General features: G+C 35.6%; 2 protein-coding genes across 2 annotated transcripts in view; one reads left to right on the top strand and one right to left on the bottom strand.

The window, feature by feature from the left end:
* The window catches only part of LOC115235330, a 108,108-nt gene that overhangs the window by 51,548 nt on the left and 33,211 nt on the right, over positions 1-23,349 (top strand). The gene's annotated exons all lie outside the window — the stretch shown is intronic.
* Positions 2,140-9,123, bottom strand: LOC115235326. The gene is made up of 5 exons (XM_029807027.1): positions 9,073-9,123; positions 7,105-7,242; positions 2,790-2,992; positions 2,486-2,593; positions 2,140-2,393 (listed from the first exon to the last, which is right to left on the bottom strand). Exons 1-5 carry the CDS (start codon positions 9,121-9,123, stop codon positions 2,246-2,248), a joined length of 648 nt encoding a protein of 215 aa, XP_029662887.1. The 3' UTR covers positions 2,140-2,245.

The following is a 23,349-nucleotide window of genomic DNA, read 5'->3' on the forward strand; positions in this document are numbered from 1 at the left end:
TCGTGTATTTAGCATTTGATCCTCTATTAACTACGTTACAATCGATGCAATCGTAATGATCTTTACATGTGGTATCAAATTGCTGGCCATATGCTTGAAAACAGTCGCGATATACAAATGTCAATTAGATTACATTATTTCACACATCATAATCTTATCGCGACATTTTTTATTGCAAATCATTTATCAACTCTCTCTAAGACAGGTAACGTCCATCACGTGGTTAACGGTCTTTTACTCATAATTTTTGCGTTATGTTTTCCCACACGAATGCGGAAAATTGTGAAATCGATGGTGTTCCCACCAGACCGTCAAAAATTTGATAAATTGTCAATTTAACGTTTGTTAATTTTTCCGTGTCAAGTTTTTTTACGGTACAAATTAGTTTCCAGTAGTTTGCGTTTTACTTTGCCCCATCAACTCTGCATGTTGCCTCTTTAATTCAATGTTTTTTTTTTCAATTTTAAACAAATTCTCTTGCTAACAATTTTTCATGTGATCTGTTCATCCTTCACTTTACGTAATTTATTTATTCTACAACTTTGTCAACTTTTGATTGAAAGACATGTAAAGTTATTTTCCTCAGTTTTATGCACAAATTACATAAACAAAAATACTTAAAATTTTTTATTTCCTCTTGAAATTATTTTAATGAGATTTCCAAGTGTCAACTTTTTGTTTAAAATATACATAAAGTTATTTTTGCAAGATTTTAAATAAAGAGATATCTTTTATTGAACGATAGTTTTTATCGGCAAATTGTACAAAATTAAACTGTAATGAAAAAAGTGATGTTAAACAATTAATAGCCGGTATATTTAATGATGAAAGATAATGTCTCCTTAAAAATCTTACAATATGGTTTGCTTACGCTTATAATAAAAAAAGGGCAAAATTAAACTGTAATGAAAAAAATGATGTTAAACAATTAATAGCCGGTATATTTAATGATGAAAAATAATGTCTCCTTAAAAATCTTACAATATAGTTTGCTTACGCTTATAATAAAAAAAAGGAAAGAGGGAAAATGTTACGTAATACTTACGAAAAAGGTGCTGCCTTTGCGGAAGGCCAGAGCTCTAATCGGTCTTCCACAGTGCGCGAACCCCAAGTTTGCGAGAAGGATGAAGTAGACACCGCTGGAGAATGACGGGCACATAATCAGCACTATCTCGTAACTTGGTCGAAGGAAGACAGAAAGGGGGAGGAGGGGATTGGGGGAGACTCGCAGGGCCGAGGAGTTCTTAGGACAAAGTTATATTGTGAAATCCGTTTCGAGTTCTGTGCGTCGGAGTTTCCGACGTGACACGCTTTACGCCAGAATCTACCAACGCTTATCTCGAACAACCACTACGATCGCTCGTGCTAACATTTACAACGTAAGCCGGGTAACCTTCCTCTTATCCCTATACCCATTTTCGACCTCCTTACTACACTCACTCGACTCGTTTGCAAATTATGAGAAGCGTGGTTAGCGTTAATTTCGCGAGATACAACGGTCGCTTAATTTCGACCGAGTGTAACTACAAAAGTTATTGCCGTTTAGAGAAGGACACATTGACCTTTACGCGCCTACGGTACCAATCAATTATCAGTATCGCGTGTAAGTAACACACCTAACTGTATTCGTTGCGTCATATTTGCATTTCGAATAGGAAATTATTTACGACATGATTCAGAGTTAGTTGTCGCCTTTATTAAAATCTATGGTTAACGTGTTGAATGCGCAAGATACACCGGTTGTGCTTAATTTAGTTCGAGCGTAACTAAACGCGATGATTTTCTGCGCGACGAGTTTTTCCGATTACAAATTGATCGTGTCCATTGTCGAATCCTTCTTTCATTCGCACATCAATTTCATTCGATATTTCGGCCATTCATTCGGCGGTTCAATACAATTTAATTGATCGGTGAAGCATCTTGCAAACGAATCGTAAAATATACAATTCTTTCAACCAGAAGTAAATATGTAGACATTTAAGTGATATTTATTAAAAGAAAATTAAAAGAATTATTTTAAAATTTTTTATTGATATAGCATATTTTAAATTATTATATGGATATTAATTGTTGATATTTCAATATGTTCAATATTTAATATTTAATATTTAATTATTGTATTTTATTATTGTTGTACATTTCTTACAATAGAGTAAAATTACAATTCTATTAATAAATCAATGCTTATTTCAAACTTAGATTAGTTAATTTGTAGAGCTTGCTTTTGCGTTTATATAACAATTTTCTATGATATTACTTTTGAGATTTGATCCAGAATTCCTTGACCAGACAAACACGATTCGTAGATTAACGAACAATCATAATTTTTTTGTCCAAATTCTAGCGCCTCTAAGTATTCGGAATCTACGGATGAATTATTTCCTTGTTGAGGACTAAAATTAATAAATATTGTATCTCAAAATTTTCGAAGAAATATAATAATATAAAAATTGGCATAAAAGTATAAAAATTTAAATTTTTTTACGTGAGCAAGAGATGCAATAATTCTCCCACGAGTCCTTCGTCTTTTAAAGGCGCCATCGCTGCTTCGCATATGCTTTTTTTCATGCATTCTTTTCCATCTATTCCTTTTCTATAAATTACAAAAAAAGATTCAATTATATACATGTGAATTATCTCTTTGAATTTTTGTGCATCTCTTTAGATTTAATTTGTAATCTTTCGAGATGCGTGCATCTACACGTATATAACGTAGCAAATTTTCATGCTGTCATCGCGAATATCATATTCGTTTGCACGAATGTTCAAAATAGAGAACCAGTTCTCACCTCTGAAGTCCCTCTTCTAAGAGCCTGTAGACAGTGATCCTTTCGTCCCAGTTAACACTTTCGCGACGTCGTCGTGACGAATTTTTGAAGAACTCCGTGAAGAACGTCGCGTTTTGCGGCAAGAGATATTGGAACTGAAAATTTTGCCCGTAAACCAAAGTTCTGCCCGCGAGTTCTACAGGCACTGCATATCCCACGATGAGCTTGGCAAATACAATGCATAAATAAATATATTTGCGCGATAGCATAACGGAAGTATTAGATATGCAGTCGCTTTCAAGTTATTTATAATATCATTTTTAATATATAACTTATCATTTAAATTTTTTAATTTAAATATTTTTAATACGTCACTTACAACTATTTTTAATGCATACATACATATAAATAAATGTTTTAATAGAGATCTAGAGCACAATGAAAATGAAACACCTATTTAAAAAAAAAAACACGAGTGTTTGAAACACATAAATTAAGAGAATTTAAAAAAATATTAAATTAAATGCAATGAGCGATAACTTTCTTCTAAAATCTTCTATAAAATAGCGTCGCAAAATTCCAAGCAAGATAACCGCGAAACGGAGCAAACGAGTTCGCACATTTCTAAAAGAGCTTAGAGGATCTCGCGATCGCGCTCTTGAAATATTTCCTTTTCTTTTATCCTCAAAAATATAAAAGATCTATCTCGAGCGATCGAGATAAAAGCAAGAGCTTTTCCGGACTTGGTCGGAGGATAAAAAATATGCGCCGCGAGTGGATCTATCGCGAGAGGAAGGAGGTAGGTAGTTTACTTGCTGGTTCGGAAAAGTATAGACCGAAGAGATGCGAGGAGAAATGGAAAACGGAGGGGAATTAATTTTGTGATTTTCTCGGATGATAGTCAGCGGGCGGGGAGCGAGGAAGGGAACGCGGCCGCAGCGGAGGAAGTTAATGCCGAGCGGCGTCACCGGTGCTCTCTTGATGGCATCTCGCAATAAACATAAAATTTCATATTCGCGGCAGTATCTAGTCGTAAGGAAAGGAATTGACCGCGATGGGCGGAGTAGGACTCGCGAATTCATTTTAGAGATTACGCGCCGTCGTAAATCAATCTCGCGAAACGGAGAAGCGCAAATCCGACCTAGCTCGATCGAGCGGCAAAAAGGGATGAAACGCGAAGGAGTATCAATAACGATATCGGCGTCTATTGGATATAAAGATGCGCGACCGGCGATGACCGCAGCTCGTACATTTCCGGAGAAGATCGATGACTGACCGGTATAAATACGAGAGAGGAGACAAGATTGCGTTTCAAAGAGAGCGAGAAAGAAAGATAGTCTGTCTGGGAGCTCACAAGATATCGCAGTATGGATCTATCGTTTTGCGAAATAATGCGAAATGTATGCGAAGATTTAATTCTAATGAACGTACAGCGTGAAAAATATTATAGGGAAACATTCGAAATAAACTTGCCTAGCTACGATATTTTGATGGTGTGCCTTTTCGTTCCCAAGAGAAGATCTTTAACCTTATGCTATTTTCGCAACCTGCAGATGACAGAGGATCTACATACAACTCTCTGGCGACTCGCCAAACCTGTCCTTCCTCTCGTATTAGTTTTTATAACGCGCGAGGCTCCTACTTTGCTTAGATGCTTCGCAATTATTTACACAAAAGCTAACATTGCCAAGATGCACTGCCAGTTTTATGTTGTTACTTGGCACTTCCCCTTCTTGAGAAACATTACGAGAATATTAACAATACCAGTATCTGAATTTTAATAATGTTCTTTTAATTAAATATTAATTTTATATGTAGAATATTATATCTAATGTTTCAATATTAAAAGTCAAAATCTAAATTGCCCATAATATCTATGATCAAACAAATAAACTTATTTTTTTTTATACATTGTTATATATTAATAACATATAATTCTTTCATGTTTCTTTCGATTGACTTTTTTACCGCAAATGTCTTTCGCTTTATATCGCCGTCGTCATTATTGTCAATGTAAATTGTACAACGTTTTCGCTATTTGATTGTATTGATGGAATCTGAGTTTTCCCACGAGAGATGGACCGATTGCATCTCCTACTTGTAGAAATCAAGAGACGAGATCGATATCCCTATTCTAAATATCTTCCCGCCAGGGAAAACGAACGCAAAACTGCGCCCGCAGCATCTCGTTCTCTCCGCGATCGCTGCCGTATTTTTGGAATGCATTTACATCAGGAATCTCTTGAGCTCTCGAGAGCGATCGCGACGCGCTTTGTTTCAACAATCTCGAATGTTTACATGGGAATTTACCTTTACTCCGGATATATTGCGCATTTGTTAAAACGTGCGACGAGAATACCAATTTCCAGAAGAAATACAAACATCTCTTGTTAAATTGGTACGCTGGAGCCAAGAGTTTCAAGCTTCCCTCGCGATATTTAACGGCTATTGTAATCCGGGTATCGCTTCATCGAGTACGCAATAAAACAGTGGCATTCGTGAAATGTATTCGAACTGCGCTTTGATCACGACTCGCTGCATTTTCCGCTAGAACGATATTACTTACAGGATGTAATATCTCGCAGAATAACGCTGAATTGAAAAAGAAGAGATTTAACCCCCGACATTGCTTTCTCTCCTTTGCTCGCATCGCAAATCACAATCAAGCCCCGACATCATTTCTTCCGCGAGTTTACACGTGCGGTGACCCGAAACGCGTTCAATCCGCTTTCCCCCTTTGCTCGCCCGCGTTTTAAAGCAAACATTCAAATATTTACAATTGTCGCGCTGCCTCTGGGATTAAAGATTCTTTTTCTACGAAAGGAAATGGCAATCGACGACTATCTCCCGTTATAAGTAATGCGAACAATCGATATCGATTTGTTTCGTCCTTATATCAGCGTACCGTATATTTCGATGTCCTTCTACGTGCATTGACCTAAATACAATTTGCCTTTTTCATACATTTTACGTTTTACGTTGTGCATACGGAATTTTTTTATTCCCTCTTTTCGGAAAATGGTAAAAAAGCATAGCTAAATGCAAACGATAATTCGCGTATTGTCAAAGTTCGTTCTAGAACATCGCGTTTTCTTTTGATTATTTTTATTTTATCGAGTTTCTCTCGATAGAAAGGAAGAAAAAGAGAGAGAGAAAGAAAGAAAAACAGAAAGAGTATTATCTGAGAATCGAGAATCTTGCTAAGGCAGCGAGAATCAAAACAAACAACTCATCATGACATCAAGCTTCGTTTCATCTGCCGCGAGGGCGAAAAGTGCGGTTAAAGTTTTTCTATTTAATTAGAGAATTTGAGGACGCTGACACAGATAAAACTGCAGTTAATTATCAATCGCATTCTGTGGCGAACATCGCATCGGGTTTTCTTTGCCATTTAAATTTATTCTTCTGCTTCTCGCGTTGTCGAAAACATTAACAGCGCTATTATTGATGGCTGTGTTAAAACTGTGTTAAGAAAAATTTAGCGCATTTTCTCACCTTGTTCACAAAATCATTTTAATTTCAAAGAGTTGGTTAAAATAAATTTGTAGAGGTTCAAATATTATACGTGTGTGACACAGCAATTTTTATTTAAAATTTATATATTTAAAATAATAAATTAGTCATCAATAGTTATCGTAAAAATATTCAAATTTGTATACAATACATTTTATTTTAGTATGTTTTACATATGATAAATTGCAAGATATCTTCAATGTGAAAATAATTAAATATCTGCGCAAGTTTTAATTAAATTGTCATTTAATAACATGCAACTTTCGAAAGATATCGTTGCACCAAACTACGTAAATTAAATACTCCTTAACGATTGATACTAAAACGGCGAAATACGTGTAAAACTAACTGCGTTTAAACTAAAACTTCTTTAAGAAATGTTTCTCTTTGAGCACTGAGACGGAAAGTTTGTTTTGGCGAAACCCAGACAAGGTAACTACGGAAATGTACCACACTCAAAAATAGGAAGTGTCATTAGCCTATTGGATGTAAGATAGTTGCGATATAGAATACGCATCTTCGAAGAAGGAATTATTGCCACTCGGTTCAACCATGCGGAATATTATGTCCTGAGAATCATAATTAGTTAGCGCGTCCTTTAAAGGATATTTTAAAAAATTTTCAAATATGCGCAAAGAGAACTTCAAAAATTAGTTTTTAAACTAATCAGGAATCTTTTTTCAATTATCTCGAAGCGAAGAATCTTGCTCTGAATATTTGAGATTTAAATAATAAAATTATAACAAAACAATATTTTTAATGGCATATATTTAAGAAACAAGGCTTTTTTAAAGACAAAAAAAGGGTTTAGAGATTAAAATACCTTGAATGTTCCTCCATATGGATAGACAATCGGCGGTGGATATAACAACTGTCTTCTCTGTCTGGAAGCGAAACTCCCATCTTTCCAACGATATAATACAAGAAAGATGAACAGAAATACCTTTTTCGCCATTTGAATCTAACCAAAAATAAGAAAGCATGATATAATATGATTATTATTCTATTTCATACATATTTTGTATATTTCAATTTAACATTTTTTTATTTAAATATGAAAATCTAAGTGTTTGCCTGTTTTCGATATTATTTCTTTTATGTGTCTTTTATACGACAATTTTAATAGTAAAATAGATATATTTGAGAAAAATATGCTTTAAGTGTAAAAACAGAGAGCTTTTTTGTGAACAAAACAGTTTTCAATAACAACTTTTTTGAGTTTTGATTCAATAACTATCAATTTTTGATCGAAAATTGTACTGTCTGCATAGTTTCACATTCGTCATTTATTGCAATTTCTAAATTTGGCCACTTTTTACGTAAAACTCACGCAAAAATATTATTTAAAATTGTTTTGTATTTTATCAACTATTTTCTCTGTATCTTTAAACCATGCTTTTCTTTGAGATACATAGAGTAACTCATTAAAAGTCCATATCGCGTATTCGTCTACAGCAGGATAATGTTACTTTATGATGATAGTGTGTGCGACGCAAAAACAAAAGTTGAATTTCATCATCTTTCATCAAAGAAAAGATAATGAAAATAAGAAATTGTATTTTTATCATTCAGTTTTTAATTACTATATATACAACTACAAAGACACACTTATTTTAACGACTATGAAAGAATAAATGAAATATATCTAATACAAATTATATATTTATATATAATTATATATAATATTATATATAATTATATATCGTAAAATTAACAATTTTATTATTAATTTGACTCTTTACTTTAATATATAAAAACACTTAAAACAGAAAATTATTATTATTAGTCAATATATATATAAAGTTGCATAAAATTGCGTAATCTATTCTTTTTATATAAAAATTGCGGATTTTGCAGTTGGAGAATCTTTACGTGAGTGAAACTTTTATTATTAGAGACATAATGAATAAAATCGGAGATCGACTTATATAATAATCTTTACGTTTCACGACTATCGCGGTGTCGCACTCGCTCAAGTCGATTCTATTGGATTCCACGGGGGATAAGAAGCAAGACTCACGAGTAACGGCAAATATGCCATAATCCCGAAGCCGAAAGCAGCACGATTCTCAAACCCGCGTCATATTCTACGGATAAAATGTACGCTGCCAAGACGAATGAATTTGTATTCAGGTATAACCCGCGGGTGGCCGGCGTTAAATATAGCTACCTTTATCAAGGGCACGATTTATGGCGGCTTTTATGGCCCACCCTGTATAAATATCGCATCGTTTTCGCACTTCCCCCCGTGGCGAGCGTAACCGCAAAAGGAGCGACTTGCGGTAAATAACTCGCCTGGCATCCGGAAAAGTTTTTGGGTATCGCTCGAGGGGAAAGATCTCTTGAGCCGTTGCGGATTCGTCGCCGTTTCCGGCGTTTTTCTCTTAAACTCGTTTCGCGACAAGTATTATGTCACGTTACATTAAAACCTTACTTAGGTTTCTTTTCGCGCGCGAGTACATAAATTTAAATTCAAATAAATCGCATGCCACTTCATGCAAAGAATATAAACCTCTTATTTATTCTTCGGGAAATATAACATATAAGATCCTAAATTCACTTTTTTTTTAACGCTTACATATCCTGCTTTAGTAATAAATATGACTTGACGTAAATCGCAGAAGTTCGTAGCGGAACATGTTAGAATTCAATGTTTATAAAAAACAGAATAACTTAATAAATAACTTGTATTCAAAAAACAATGTATATAAAAATATCTTAGAAATATCCTTAAATCGTAATACCGACCGTAATAGTTTGTAGACAACATGTGTTTCATCTGGTGGCGTACCTTTAATCTTATGACTGAGAATACAGTAGACTCGCTGCAATAGCGGCGCATACGCACGCTTGTCTGACTTTAACCGGCCGCTTCTACTTCCTCCGTTTCGGAACTCCTATAGCGGCGCACGTGGCCCGTCTCGTGGAAATTAACGTAAATTCGCAGAGCCGCACGAATTGCTTGCTCAGCGAGTCGACACCTGTGATGAATTATAGCCAAATACGCTCAAATAATTTTGTGCGCAACGGACGGTCGGGGCAGCCATGGCCTGAAGAGGATCCAGAGGATGTTCTTGAAATTAAACGGTTAATGCTTTTGAAACTCGGTCGATTTTCGTTTGCTGTTTGTAATAACAAATTAGATATTTCTATTATACAATTTACACTTTTGAATAATCTATTTTCTAAAATAGTGTGCAAGTTTGGAATTTAGAAAATAAAACAATTGTTCTCTTTCTTGTTAAAAATAGCTTCAAATATTTTATTAAGTTATATACATAAGTATTCTTCTCTCTTTCTCTTTCTAAAAAAATAACAATTCTTTCTAAATTATATTTTATAAAAAAAAGAGAGTGCGACATAACAAAATATAAAAACGTTTTATTAATTAAAATACTTTTTCACCTTTTTTTTAATTATGTAAAGAATCTTAGGAAACGTTATATCTTCTCTTCTTCTTTTTATAGCCGGAATATTTTTCATGAGAAGATTTATTTGATGTTTGCATAAAATAAAATATATGAAAAAGTTTATAGAGATATTTTCTTATTTTAATAATCTTGAAAGTAACAAGAAACTTTCGATAAAAATTAATTAGATCCGCAACTTTAAATTTATTATTTTTCGTGTAATTTCAATATCACTCCCATCGTCTTCAGTCATTACTCGTGTACATATTAACGAGTAATTATTAAAGAGAGATTTTAAATATAAAATACATTTGTGTATATGTGTATTTACCAAATATTATATTTCATCGTTAAATTTGGGATTACAGTCCCCACCGGGTGAATTAACCTTCCGCCTGAATTATATTTTATCTACTTACGCTCACTCGTAATTTATAACTCCCTCGCTTTTTTCACATGTTGTACAAGCAAAATGAGACACGCGCAATGTCAGACAGTAATTAATCATCGTTACGCAAATTATTTTTACATTCCGCGTATCCGTTCTCTCGTTCACCGTCTCAAATTTAAATCTTATCACTTCCGTGCGTCCAAAAACAACGTACACGCGATGATGTTGCAGAATAAAGCCTCTCTCATAAGTGTGACAGTTAAAGTAGTTAAAGTTAATGTTAAGACTCACTCCGAACAATGGTGGCGAAAACGCGCTCGGAAAGTAACAGCCGGATACCATCACGAGAGATAGATGGCCATCTACTGTTTATCCTCTCTTGCTTCAAATGTTTGTCAGTTCTGCCTTTGTAATCACTGTTTGCTGAAAGTTGTCACCATCCCGTCCCAGGTGAGAATGCCCGCGACAAGTTCCGGATAAGAGGCGTTGCGCGCGGAATAAGTTTTGGAACAGGAAGATTACACGTTCAAGCCCTTTAAAGTCCCGAGAAACGCGGGGAAGGGGGTGGCATTAGAGGGTAGAGGGGCAGAGGAAAATGGAATAATGCAAAGAGATAAGCCCAGATGAGATAAATAAAGATAGAATCGAAAGAGGAAAGAAGGGAAGAAGAGAATGTAAACCGACGCGGGACTAAGTAGAGAAAAAGATCATTATTCTATGTCTCGAGGGGATAAATCTCCGTAGAGTTAATGACTTGCAAAGTTTTAATCGATGCGCTATAATAAAATTATATAATGCGCCGCTATGCAAAATAACGCGAGAGTAATCTTACTTCCGATATTTTGCACTCGGGGTATTTCGGGCGCTGACGAAAAATTGTGGGAGAAAAGATGGAGATAAATGAAGATAGAAACGGGGAGACAATAAAGCGGTTGAACAAAATTGGATAGTAAACGGAGAAAACGTCTTCCGTCTCTCCCAGCACAGAGAAAACACTGGGTAAGATGAATCTCCGGAACCATCTTACTCCATTTCTTTCGCTGAAAATTGCGCATAACATTACCTACAAATAGTTAATTGTTTAATTAATTAATTCCAGCCGTACATGTAATCCTCTAGCGCGCCGTTCTATTGTAACATTATACTATTATCGCAAATGTAACCGTTAATCCCAGGAGCGTGATATGTTTAACACTAGGAACGCTGCACAATACGATCTCCGAAAGCGCCGAGGGCATAAAATTAGGTCATGTTAAAGTATCCTATAAAAAAAATTTCATGTTTGCATATAAATTATTTTAAATTATTAGACACATCTTTTTTCTATAAAACCCCAATTTTTTTAATGATAGCAAAATATTTTGTTGTAATTATATAAATCCCTCTGAAATCTCTTTCATGTTATGCAGAGTCTATTTTTTGTTTCAAAAATGTGCATCGAAGTTATTATCTTGTCAACAAATTTTTAATTTTTTATGGCAACGTATCTTTGCGGCGAAGCTGGAAATTACAATACAGTTAAAGTAAAGTCCACTTGAAATTAACTCTCTGAAGAATACACTTTTTTCTTTTATCTCTTGAAACTTAAGTTCGCGGAAATCACTTCGTACAGCTAAAGGATCGTTAATCTTTCGATACTCGCTAACAAAAATCGACTCTAAATCTTGCAAGGAATAGTGTTATGGGTCTATTCTAGGGCGCTCTATATGTACAGCTTGATAGCACATGTGGAGGTGCGTGACTGGGCGCACTCCATCATCATCCAGCGGAGAAACTATCGCGAGTTGCTGGATCTTTCACGAAGTGCCTCCGTGGCTGCGCATGAAGTACCAGATACATACATACGTAACCTTCGACGGTGCGAGACAGGCGGAAGGAAAAGACAGTGAAAGATAGCGGGCACGAGGAGAGACCGGAAGAGGGAGGAGGATAGAGCGAAGAAGGAAAGGGGACGAAGAGGGATACAGTATTTACGAATCCAGATAAAAAGCCCGAGAGCAGATACGTACGAGAAAAGAAATCAGTCGCTGAATAACGCTTTTCGAGCTATCTTACGGGGCGAAACCAGAGAGTTGAATTTATTTAGCACTCCTTTTGTTCCTAGTGCTTACGATCATTGCAAACCAATACCTTTGATAAAGAAAACGTTTTTCTTTTAAATTTAATTAAATTGCGCGCGATAGCATTTCAGAAATTTTATTATAACGTTAGCACATATTTACATAAATAAACTCCGTTAAAACAATTTTAATCAGGGATATTCAATCTGTTTATATGATATTATACATATTTGTATTTTCTTTTATGCATTTTAAAACGCAGATATAAAAACGTAGAAAATGTAGGATAGGTCGAAATAATGGAATTTAAAATACATGCGCTTCGTTTTTTAGACAACCATAAATTTTTATCGTTTTAAAAGTTTCCTGCTTAAATTTTAAAATATCTGTACATAAAAATAGAACACGGATCACACATATCACTTCAACAATACAAAATACGAGTATATAATCTTAAGTTTTATAGATAAAAAAAAAAGGATAAAAAATTCACAAATTGCAATTTGTCATTTACATTCGCGCGTATCAAGCTTCAGCTTATGATAAAACTCCCATCCGTCACATGTCGGGATCGCTCATCGGAAAGCAAAACTCCGCAGGATACGGCTGCTCGTCGCGTCTCAAGATTCGCACGTAACTGATGAACGTAAGAAAGTGACACGCATAATCGAACGCGCGACACAGCGGTTAATTGAACTCGCGTTCTGAACCGGAAGGAAACGAAGTCGCGGTGATTCGATTACTCAAGGAAATACAATCTCGGTAAATGATTCCAACGGTGACTCGACGCAATCGGGATACATTAGGATGCAATCGCCGCCAGACCTACCCAATCGTTCAGCTTCCTGATACAATTTGTTGACATTCCGGTGACTGGAATTAATCGCTACCGGCAAGTCCTCTGTGGGCCTATCGAGAAGAGATTCAGATTAAATCGTTTCGAGCGCTTCTCCCGGCGAGTCTTATTCAAATCTACGTTATCCGATATCTCTTGAAGCGAATCTTGTATTTCAAAAGCACTTGTTATTTCAAAAACTTCGATATTTCATCTCTATCATTGCAAGTCATCATATCAAGATACCTTCACTTTAGAATAACACATATATGTAGTTATGTTTATAGTTTATAATAATACATATTTTTTATAGTATAATATATGTGTGAAAAAGTAGAATTAAAACTTTAATAAATTATAGTATAATTATTTAACGTATAAGCGATAAAGTATCATATTGTACTATATCGAAATTGTAATTTCCATTGCTCATGTTGGTGTTGAATGTAATCTATATGTCTATATTTATAAGTGAGATGCTATAATTTATTCCGTTACTCATATATTATTGAACCAAGCGGAATCTATATTGATGCCTAGGATTTTCGACGAATCTCAGTAATTTGCGTGCTCGCGCGCGCAACAATTAATGGCTTGTCGGTATTAATTCGTGAAATATATTTGCAAAGCAATATAGCTTATATATTCGTCTGAACGCTCCTTCTTTTCTCTTTCTCTCAAAATACGCAATTACATTCATCGGTATTTCGTTGGGTTATTTCGAAGGGAAATTCCCAAAGCGGCTGCGAAGGGATAGCACAAAGTAAAGCCCGGCGAAAACCTTCCTAGGCGAAACACTTCCATTAGAAACTTAATGTACGCGCCTAACTTTGTCGCAATTAGCGCGCCGGTGTTAGCTTGCGAGCGCAATTTCCCTCGAACACACGCGGACGTGAACGCGCGTTCGGAATATCAAATTCGTGGCTCCCTACAAAACGAGCGAATATTTTACATGATGTAAAAGCCACCCGTACTGCTCGATTGACGATCAATTAGGACTTATTGCCAAACATGAATGGCATAACAAATTTTTGTTCATAATAAAATTCCCATCCATTACGCGGGTCGAGAAACCTCTTACAAAAATAAAATTCCCCAAAGAAGAGATTGCGCTATATATTTAAGATTTACATAAGCCAAACGTAAAAAAAAAACTGACATGCATAATAATCGTACGTATGACGCAACGGTATAATCGAGCACGCATTTTATCGCAAACTCCGTGTGTGGTATATATTTATGCTTTTATGAATCTCTCGTCATCAAATTATTTTTTAACTTTGATTTTTTTATATTTATATTTTTGACATTTTTCACGCATATTTTTATATATATACGTTCTAATATCAAGTTCAAGACCGATATAGTCTGAGTTTCGAAATTCGGATTTTGATATCAAAGATTTATTGTCAAAAATCATATGTTAAAACTTTGTAATAATAGCTAGTAATATGCATAGTAGAACGGAGAAGAATTTGCAATTTTTGCATCCCGTTAACCTACATTTTACATTAAAAATATCTCAAAGCAGAGTCTTTACATTATTTCCAACGAATGCATTTCGACCATTAGAGACTTCCAAGGGAATTCATTATTCGCGACTCTTCTGGTAATAAATCTCGTTTCCGGTACATCGTACGAATGTACATCGACCGTCACCTTTCGACGAGGGTCAAAGCGCGAGTGCCGAAACGTTGGAATTGACTTACGTTAAAATTAAGTGAATCATTTCCTCGAGGATATTCTGTTGGGTCCTGCGAAGTGGTGTCTCCGCGAGTTCGCAAATGGTCCTCAAAAGACATTGCCTGCCATCCCGCCAGCCGTGTCTAAAGAGTCAAATATTAAATGTTACTTTGCTGGGCGATGTATCTTCTTTCTCTCTCGTCACTATTTAATTCTTTCTTATTTTAATCTAACACCGGCATAATTTTATGGGAGCGACAGTGAAATCTTTGACAAGCAGAAATATCGACTTTCCATTAAACGTTTGCTACGGAATTTCACATAAGCAGAGAACTTTGTATATCGTATTTTTTTTTGCGTGATAATCAAATAAGGAACGATTTTTGAAAAATACTCTTCGAAAAATACTTTTTATATCGATAAAATTAGTGTTTACAGTGCTTTATATATTATTTTAGAGACAAAAAAGGAACTTGAAAATTTTGCGTCAAAATCATTTCTCAAAATCACTCCTCTCAGGTATTCACAAAATTATTACACTCGCCATTATTGATTGGCCACTTCTTATACGCGATATCTCAGAAGGCGGGCTTCTCATTTATCACGTACGACTCTGCATTATACCACCCTGTATCCCAGCGGAGTAATAGCCTTGTGTCCCAATTAATTTATGTTCGAGTCGCCGTTCCTGCGCCGCCCTTTGATCCTGCGAGTGACGACGCTTCGCTTATATAGGGCGAAAGCGTGAGTGATAGAAAGCAAGGAGATACGTTCTCCTTTATGAAAATAGTTGAAAATAATTGAAAATAGTTGAATACGTATCGTACGAATTGCAACTGCGTATGCTCTCTTATGTTTAATTTAATAGTAGTTTAATTTAGTAATAATTGCCTCGAATCGTAATATCCCTAAATTCCAACGATCCTACTTATTTTTTTGTTAATTTTGAATTAAGAGCAAATGATGAATGTACGCCTAAACACATGCCTAAACATTTATGCCTAAACAATAAGAGAAATGTAAAATCGCTATTAGTAAATTTATTGTGACTATAGAAGATTGATACAAAAAAAATATAACATATCGAAAACTCCTCCGATAATGATAAATAAATTTTATCATTATCGGTTGTGACATATTTAATACCATTATTAACAAATATATTATCAATATGCAAAAATGAATGAAAGAATCTGTGGTAAGATTTCAAAAATGTTGACAAAAACGTTGACGTATAATTCTTTCTCTCGACGTCAATACTCTTGGAACTTTGCCCGAAAGATAAATTATCGAAAAAAAAGGAACCATTGTCTCTCCCTGCCTTGGCAGAAATATGATTTTAATAAGCGGCCATCGCGCGCCACTACTAATATACACAGCAGCGGAGTTTAAGTTAATTACGAATTTACTCGCGCTCGCGCCAGATTCTGCCATGTTTACTGATTCATCGAGCAATTTCGTCTGCGTAATGCACGGCGTTTGTTCTTCCGATTCAAAATTCAAATCGCCTCTCGACTGCTCATTGTGCAAATTCGACGGGGGGGAAAATGCGAGCAAAATTGCGCGCTTGTTCCCGGATAGCGTGTATGAAAATGGACAAAAGGCGCAGGTGGAGAAATAACGAGGGAGGGAGAATGACAGAACTCGCTCGTTCAACCAATCTCGATAGCACTCTGTAAGGGTCGTACAGATTGAAATCACCTGATATATCTTCCGCGACTTTTATATTTCGATTGCCCCTAATTGTCGACAAATTTAATTAAGGCAAACAAGAATCGGATAATCACGTAATTTGATAGATCCTCGTTTCTCATCGAGATTATGACGGTGAAGTCTCGCGACCGAGTTTCTTTTAAGGAAATTTACGACCGACAAAACTTACTCGTCCAGCAGATTCTCAATGGCGACGTAAGTTTCCTGCAAATTGAGATCCCTAATGTGTCTCGCAGGAATTATCGTCGATTCGAATTGCGACAGATTCCAGGGTAGAGCGTAGTTGAGTTGAAATCCCGAGCTGAAGACGATGCCGCCTCTTTTCGTCATCGCTACTGGCGTCGAGATACCCAGAGTAAACTGTCGAACAAATTTTCCGAGATTATTATCTCATATTCAACTTGCGAGGCAAATGGTGGTTACCTTATAACTTGATTTATTTTTAATAATTTAATAAAGCGAATTTTGTATAATAAATTAAAGCATAAATGTTACATTTAGATTTAAAAAATTTGATTCAAAAAGCGAAAGAGCTTCTCCAAGAAAAACAATGATTCACCTTCGGTCGGGCCGGATGGCTAAATTCGTTAATTAGCGTTGCGACTGCTTGCAAATAAATATTTAATTTGCGCGATGACAGCGGTAGTATTTTGTCGCGCGAACCGCAGGCGCAAACTAAAAGCTCCTGTAACAATTGGTACCCGCAGCTAAATATCATTTTAATAGCCTATCACGTTTTCGGCTCGAGCGCAATTTCTTCTGCGGCATATGGAACGCGGAGAAATTTTTTATTGTCAATCTGCGAGTTAAAGATAAATTCATGAGCATTATAAAAACAATTTCTGATACCCAAAGTTTTAATATTCAATGTTTCGACACTCCGGTTCAATTTAAAAAAATAACATGCGAATACTATATATGTAAGGTAAACGTCCCAATAGCCGGACATGTAACGATACTAGTACGATTTTGCTCAATTTTTATAAGTACTCACGGTTTTTGATGATTTAATTATGTAACCAATTGAAAGGTAAAATATAAAAGCTTATTATTAACGCATAAAAGACATGAAAAGTGTTAAAATTATTTTAATAGTAATAAAAATTTTAAAGCATGCAAATGAACTAATATCCGGACACATCGAAAATGTTTTTATGTAAATGTCCGGATATAGGGACATGTCCGGCAATCGGTACTTTTACCTTATTAAACAATATAGATTCTGCAAAAATCCTCTTCGCGGTTTTTTATTAAAAATTCTATTTATTATAAAAACAACAGAAATTGCGTAATAACAGATTTTTTTTCCTGAATAGCATTTACAATGCTAAGAACGCTCACGGCACGTTAACAAAGTGTGTGAATGTGTATAAAGTTTCCCTCATCGAGAGAGAGAGAGAGAGAGAGAGAGAGATGCGCGTGCTTTCTTGAAAAGCGATAAAAATAAAACAAAACGTTTTAACTCTGTGAATTCTGTGGAAATAACGTGCATGTATTAAAATAATGGAAAATTTTAAGGATACCTGGTACAAGGTGTTCTCGGGGTACAGCAGTATCTCCCAGCATCTCGAAAAATTCGCCCAAAGGCCAACGAATGCGAACACCCATAAAAGTAGCCGCGACATGACGTTACGGTATCGTTACGGTATGTCGACGGAACGTCTCGAAAGAAGTGCGCTCCTAATTCTGTACCCAAGTAATTCACGCGGACCATCGGATCCACTGGTCAACGAACCGTGGGGAATGTTCTCTTATTCCTCGGCGCGCTTGTCGACGAGTTTGTGGGAGCGCGATAATGAGTCTCAGACTGACGCCTGGAAAACGCAAACGCACTGTTATTTGCATCCGGCAAATGTTCCCGATCAGATATTACGAGCGATCGAAAACTTGAATTGTTTTACGAGTGGTTTTTTTTTTCTTTTCCCCCTTTGAAACTCATCGACGTTATATATCTCGAAGTGACAATTAATTCTTCGCTTCGTTGTAACAAAACGGTGGAAAATAGATTTAGTAGATATTTTATCTAAAATAATATTTTATGAACGATATTTATCACACACACACATATATACGTAGATTTCTTATCAAATATTGTTTTCTGCGCTTATTCTTTCGCTCGATTAATTCTGTCCTATACTGTATATTTTTACAAGAAGAATAAATCGACGCTTCGATTGACAGACGTTCAAAAAAATAATCGATCCTTCGTTTTAGTCGCGTGAGCAGCGGGAAAAGCGAGAATCCGCTACGCGATTAAACATGCACAAAAAGAAAGAAAATTTGCGTGAGCATTAGAGACACAATACAGCCATACATCAAGCCGTGGATGCCGGCGGCGTCGCCAGGCAATTCATCAGCGTATACCAGGTTTAATCTTGGCAAGCGATAGCGTTTTAAATCCAATAATTGCCCGTCTTATCCGTTAAGCAGCTTTAATTAATTCCGTTTTCGTACCGGCGGGATTAACGGCCGAAGTTGAATTAAAATCTCATCCGAAGCAAAAGTCCGGTTCGGCCGTTACATGTCTCTCTCGTGCCACGTTCCAGATATCGTATTTACATCATTAGCGAGATTGCTCTCACACGATTTATCGTATTACTATCGTGATTATATCATTACGTTACTGTCGGATAAGGAAAATCTTAACGTTTAATCGAAATTTTAACGTATTTTCATAATTTACTTGCGAAATTATTGGAGATAATAAATTAATCAAAGTCAAAACCGTCAAAAACCAAAAGACATATATAGTATAAAGGGAGATCTAATACAACATCGGAAAGGACGGCCGAAGGAATCTCTGATTCGAGAAAACTGTGCTCCAAGAAAATTGCGCTTGTCCGGAACGTCTTGTAAGGTAAAGCCTCGTTGATTGGAAATGCGCTATTAAATTGAAACTTGCATCGGATCGATGCTCACTCGGCGAAATTATTGGAGATAATAAATTAATCAAAGTCAAAACCGTCAAAAACCAAAAGACATATATATCATAGTATGAAGGGAGATCTAATACAACATCGGAAAGGACGGCCGAGGGAATCTCTGATTCGAGAAAACTGTGCTCCAAGAAAATTGCGCTTGTCCGGAACGTCTTGTAAGGTAAAGCCTCGTTGATTGGAAATGCGCTATTAAATTGAAACTTGCATCGGATCGATGCTCACTCGAGGGAAGTAATAATAGCATTTTTTACGTCCGCAATTGTCAATTCTAATATTTTCGCGGGAGATAAGTGCCACATCAGAGAACACGAATTGGATTTGTAAGTCGATCGCGAACACAAGGGATGAAATATCCTCCAAACTTTTACAATTGCATTTCGCGGTTAGTTCGCGCCCACACCTTTTTTCTTCAAATCGCTCTTCATAAAAAAATTCCAATTAAATTTTCCTAAAGGAAGAATCGCGTTTCAATTTTCACAACAAAGAAAATTAGATTCTTTGTTATAGGCATTTATTATGCCGCGTAAATTCCTGCATGTTCGTGAGTTTAGACGGATCATAACAATCGTAAATTCGAGTTACCCGGTTGCAATTGCTACGTATGTCCATTATATGCAGATTGCAACGGATGCCCACGCGAACTCGGACGTCCGCAGTTATACGCGCGTAATCCGTCGAGAATCCACGAGACATGAAACGAAGTTTACACGCGCAATAGAATGTCTGGGTATCGTCCGTTAATCATTCGTCGAATTACAAACAGCTAACATGAGAAGGACGTCGCGGATATCCAGATCTCGGCGCCAGGATATTCGAATATCGAATCGTATCCACGGAACATGATAGAACAAACCATAATTTCATCAGTGATTTTACCGGGAGAAATGTAAAAACGTGAATATATTTTTATAACAGACATTTTAATGTTAAAAAAATTTGGAGAATTACGGGAAGCAATTTTTAATAATTTTTATTCTCTTCTTGTAAATACTATTACGGCTGTTGATTTGGTTGCTTGTTACACAAGGTACATTGGTTGGGCACTTTCCAGACAGCACAAAACGTCCTCAGGATCATCCTGAATATGTCCAGGATGGTTCAGGATATTTGTAGGATGTTTTAAGATATTATTATAAATATATTTTATGAAAATTTAATATGCATACATGATTACTTTCGGTTATGTAGGCTATTTAATATAATTTAGAAATTTTAAGTATTGTAATAAGTATTAATGTCCTATAAATGTCCATTGGATAACCCCTGGATGTCTGTAGGATATCTGCCCTGTCTATTACCCAGACAGCACAAGGATGTCCTTAGGACGTCCAAAGGGCATCCAATATAATAGACAGGGCAAATATCCTACAGACATCCAGGGGTTATCCAATGGACATTTATAGGACATTAATACTTATTACAATACTTAAAATTTCTAAATTAAATTAAATAGCCTACATAACCGAAAGTAATCATGTATGCATATTAAATTTTCATAAAATATATTTATAATAATATCTTAAAACATCCTACAAATATCCTGAACCATCCTGGACATATTCAGGATGAACCTGAGGACATTTTGTGCTGTCTGGGTCACTATGTAGAAAAAGCAAAATCTCGCAAGCTTACAAATATATGTTTAATACTACAAACACAATAATGAGATATTAAAACAGTGACATACGCGAGGTTAGGATATCTGTCATATGTGCAGTAGGCAATGTATAAAAACGTTCTGTTAAAATATTTTTATTATTTATATATGGGTTTATTTTTTGTATATATATATTTTTCCTGTTGTTTGCTATCCGCTACATGTATGTCCTGGATGCCCTTTGGACGTCCTAAGGACATCCTTGTGCTGTCTGGGTTATGTATGAAGCGACTTTGATATTTTATTATCGTCGCGCGTTATTTAGTTTTCGCCTTTATGCACGACGCGCGACAAATGGAATCTGCGAAGCTCGCAAAATGAGTTGGGGCGAACGACATACGACAACTTCGTTTCGGCAACAACGTGCGCCGCTTTGTAGACGCGACAAACGCATGATATGCATTTCCGTGCTGTCTGCTTGCATATAACGAACCGTCCTGGACGTAGAGGAGAAAGGAAAGATTAACCGAGGAAAGGGATAAGCAATATCTGTCTCTCTTTATTAGTTTATTTTCTCCGACTGCCATTGTCGACGGAACACACACGACGGAAATGCGAATTGCATAGAAGTTCTCGCTGTAATTGCTTTCATATAAGATACTGTATTATTTTAAAAAGCTTATATTGACTCGCTTTTGATTAATACGACCTGAGAGCCGTTCTTCCGTTCTTTTTATCCTATAATTAATCGATGTATTAAAAAAACCTTATACAAGAAATGCAATATAAAATTTTGTAAATGCGATATAAAATCTCAAATATTTGATATTTTAAATTTTAGTTAGCGTGATAAGTGAACTTTCGGTAGATTATTTGTAATAAAAGTATGAATTTAAATTATATGTGACTTTGATTATAATTACTATTATTCTACTATTTATACTATTTATTCCATTTTATCGCTCAAGGAAGATAACTGCAACAATAAGGTCGCTTTTATAAATATTGTATTTTTCGTATAAATTTCTAATTTTTAAATTTATTCGCGACGAATATAAATTATTCACAACAAGAAGGGAATAATTGATCATCGATAAAATTTCGCTATATCACAATTTAGTAATAGGATAATTTATTATTCGTTCACGGATGAATAATCCAAGCGTATTGGTTTCAATATTGGACTATCGAATATCAACTATCGATTAACTTTAAAATATTCTTTCAATATCATATAAACGATATATATCATTTATCCCCGCATCGCTCCCCCTTTCATCTTTCTAATTTCCATTTCTATCTTATATTGGTATTGTTACATTAATTCGAAGAGAGTAAATTATTTTCGATCATTCTTATATAACTCTCTTGATATGAAAATTATTGTGATCCAAAATTTTCGCTCGATATAGTCGATTTCATATTACTCGAACAATATACGTATCTCTGATCGTGTGCACGTTTTCAAAATCTTTTTTTTTTTTTTAATATGAAATCCGTCACCAACAGAGATTGTCAAAGCAACAGCGTCAACAACTCTCAAGTAGAATCTTCAACGCTCGATATGATGTAGCTTTAAATGGATGACGTTTTTCCTGACGAGTAACATTTCGCGCAGCATCGCGGCAAATAAGACAATACGCAGTCTCTCTCTCTCTCTCTCTCGTCGGTGAACAAATATCCTCGCCGACTGTCAATAATCATTGGCGCAACGGCGCCATTTAACTCTCCCTACCGCTTCCGATCATTGTAAATACAATTTTAGTTCCGACAAGGTTGACAGCTCGCCCTGGGAAAGTGGATCGTGAGAAGAGACCATAATTTTCCTAACTGATGCGAACGAGATACGACACGTAACGCTTTACGCGCGATACGTGTGTGCGAGAGATACGATTATATTATACGTTCCTTTCCTTTTTATCTCGCGTTTTATAAATTGATTAAAAAAATCGCCTCCGAATAATTCGACCAATAGTCGAAGAGTTGAGGGTTTACTCTAAATTTTATTCTCTCCATAAATTTCCGCCGAATTCGGGACGAAAGATTTGAAATAGCAGTGGTGAGAAGAGAATGCGTAGTGAGAATCGAACGAGACAGGATTGGATGCAGGGCAATTAATTTATACGAATGTGATATTTGTGCTATATTAAAGCCCGGAAGCGAAGCGGAATGCCGGAGAGAGGAAGCAACAATCTGGAATAAGTGGTACAGTTCGCTTCATTAAAGTAAAATCGAGCAAACATCGAAGTAAAATTGTAGTTAAGGTAGAATTTAGAGATATTTTTGACAAATGGAAGACTAAGATTAAAATATCTGTTTTAGTTTATAAAGTAATAAAATACTAATCAATTAATTTAGAATTTTAATATATCTTAATCGTATTAATATTCTTAGCTTACGTTAAAAAAACTATATGTCGCAAGTGACGACAGAAATTCGC

Source organism: Formica exsecta, unplaced genomic scaffold (assembly GCF_003651465.1).
Source record: "Formica exsecta isolate Colony F162 unplaced genomic scaffold, ASM365146v1 scaffold218, whole genome shotgun sequence".
In the NCBI taxonomy this organism is placed as follows: Eukaryota; Metazoa; Arthropoda; class Insecta; order Hymenoptera; family Formicidae; genus Formica; species Formica exsecta.

What these genes read in the sequence shown, in the direction of transcription:
- LOC115235326 (XM_029807027.1), bottom strand. Translation starts at nt 9,123, where the DNA reads ATGCGCCGCTATTGCAGCGAGTCTACTGTATTCTCAGTCATAAGATTA. An exon ending in TCTCAGTCATAAGATTAAAG is followed by an intron (nt 7,243 to 9,072) that starts GTACGCCACCAG and finishes ATTTTTGGTTAG; the next exon opens with ATTCAAATGGCGAAAAAGGT. An exon ending in TTATTGCATCTCTTGCTCAC is followed by an intron (nt 2,394 to 2,485) that starts GTAAAAAAATTT and finishes TATTAATTTTAG; the next exon opens with TCCTCAACAAGGAAATAATT.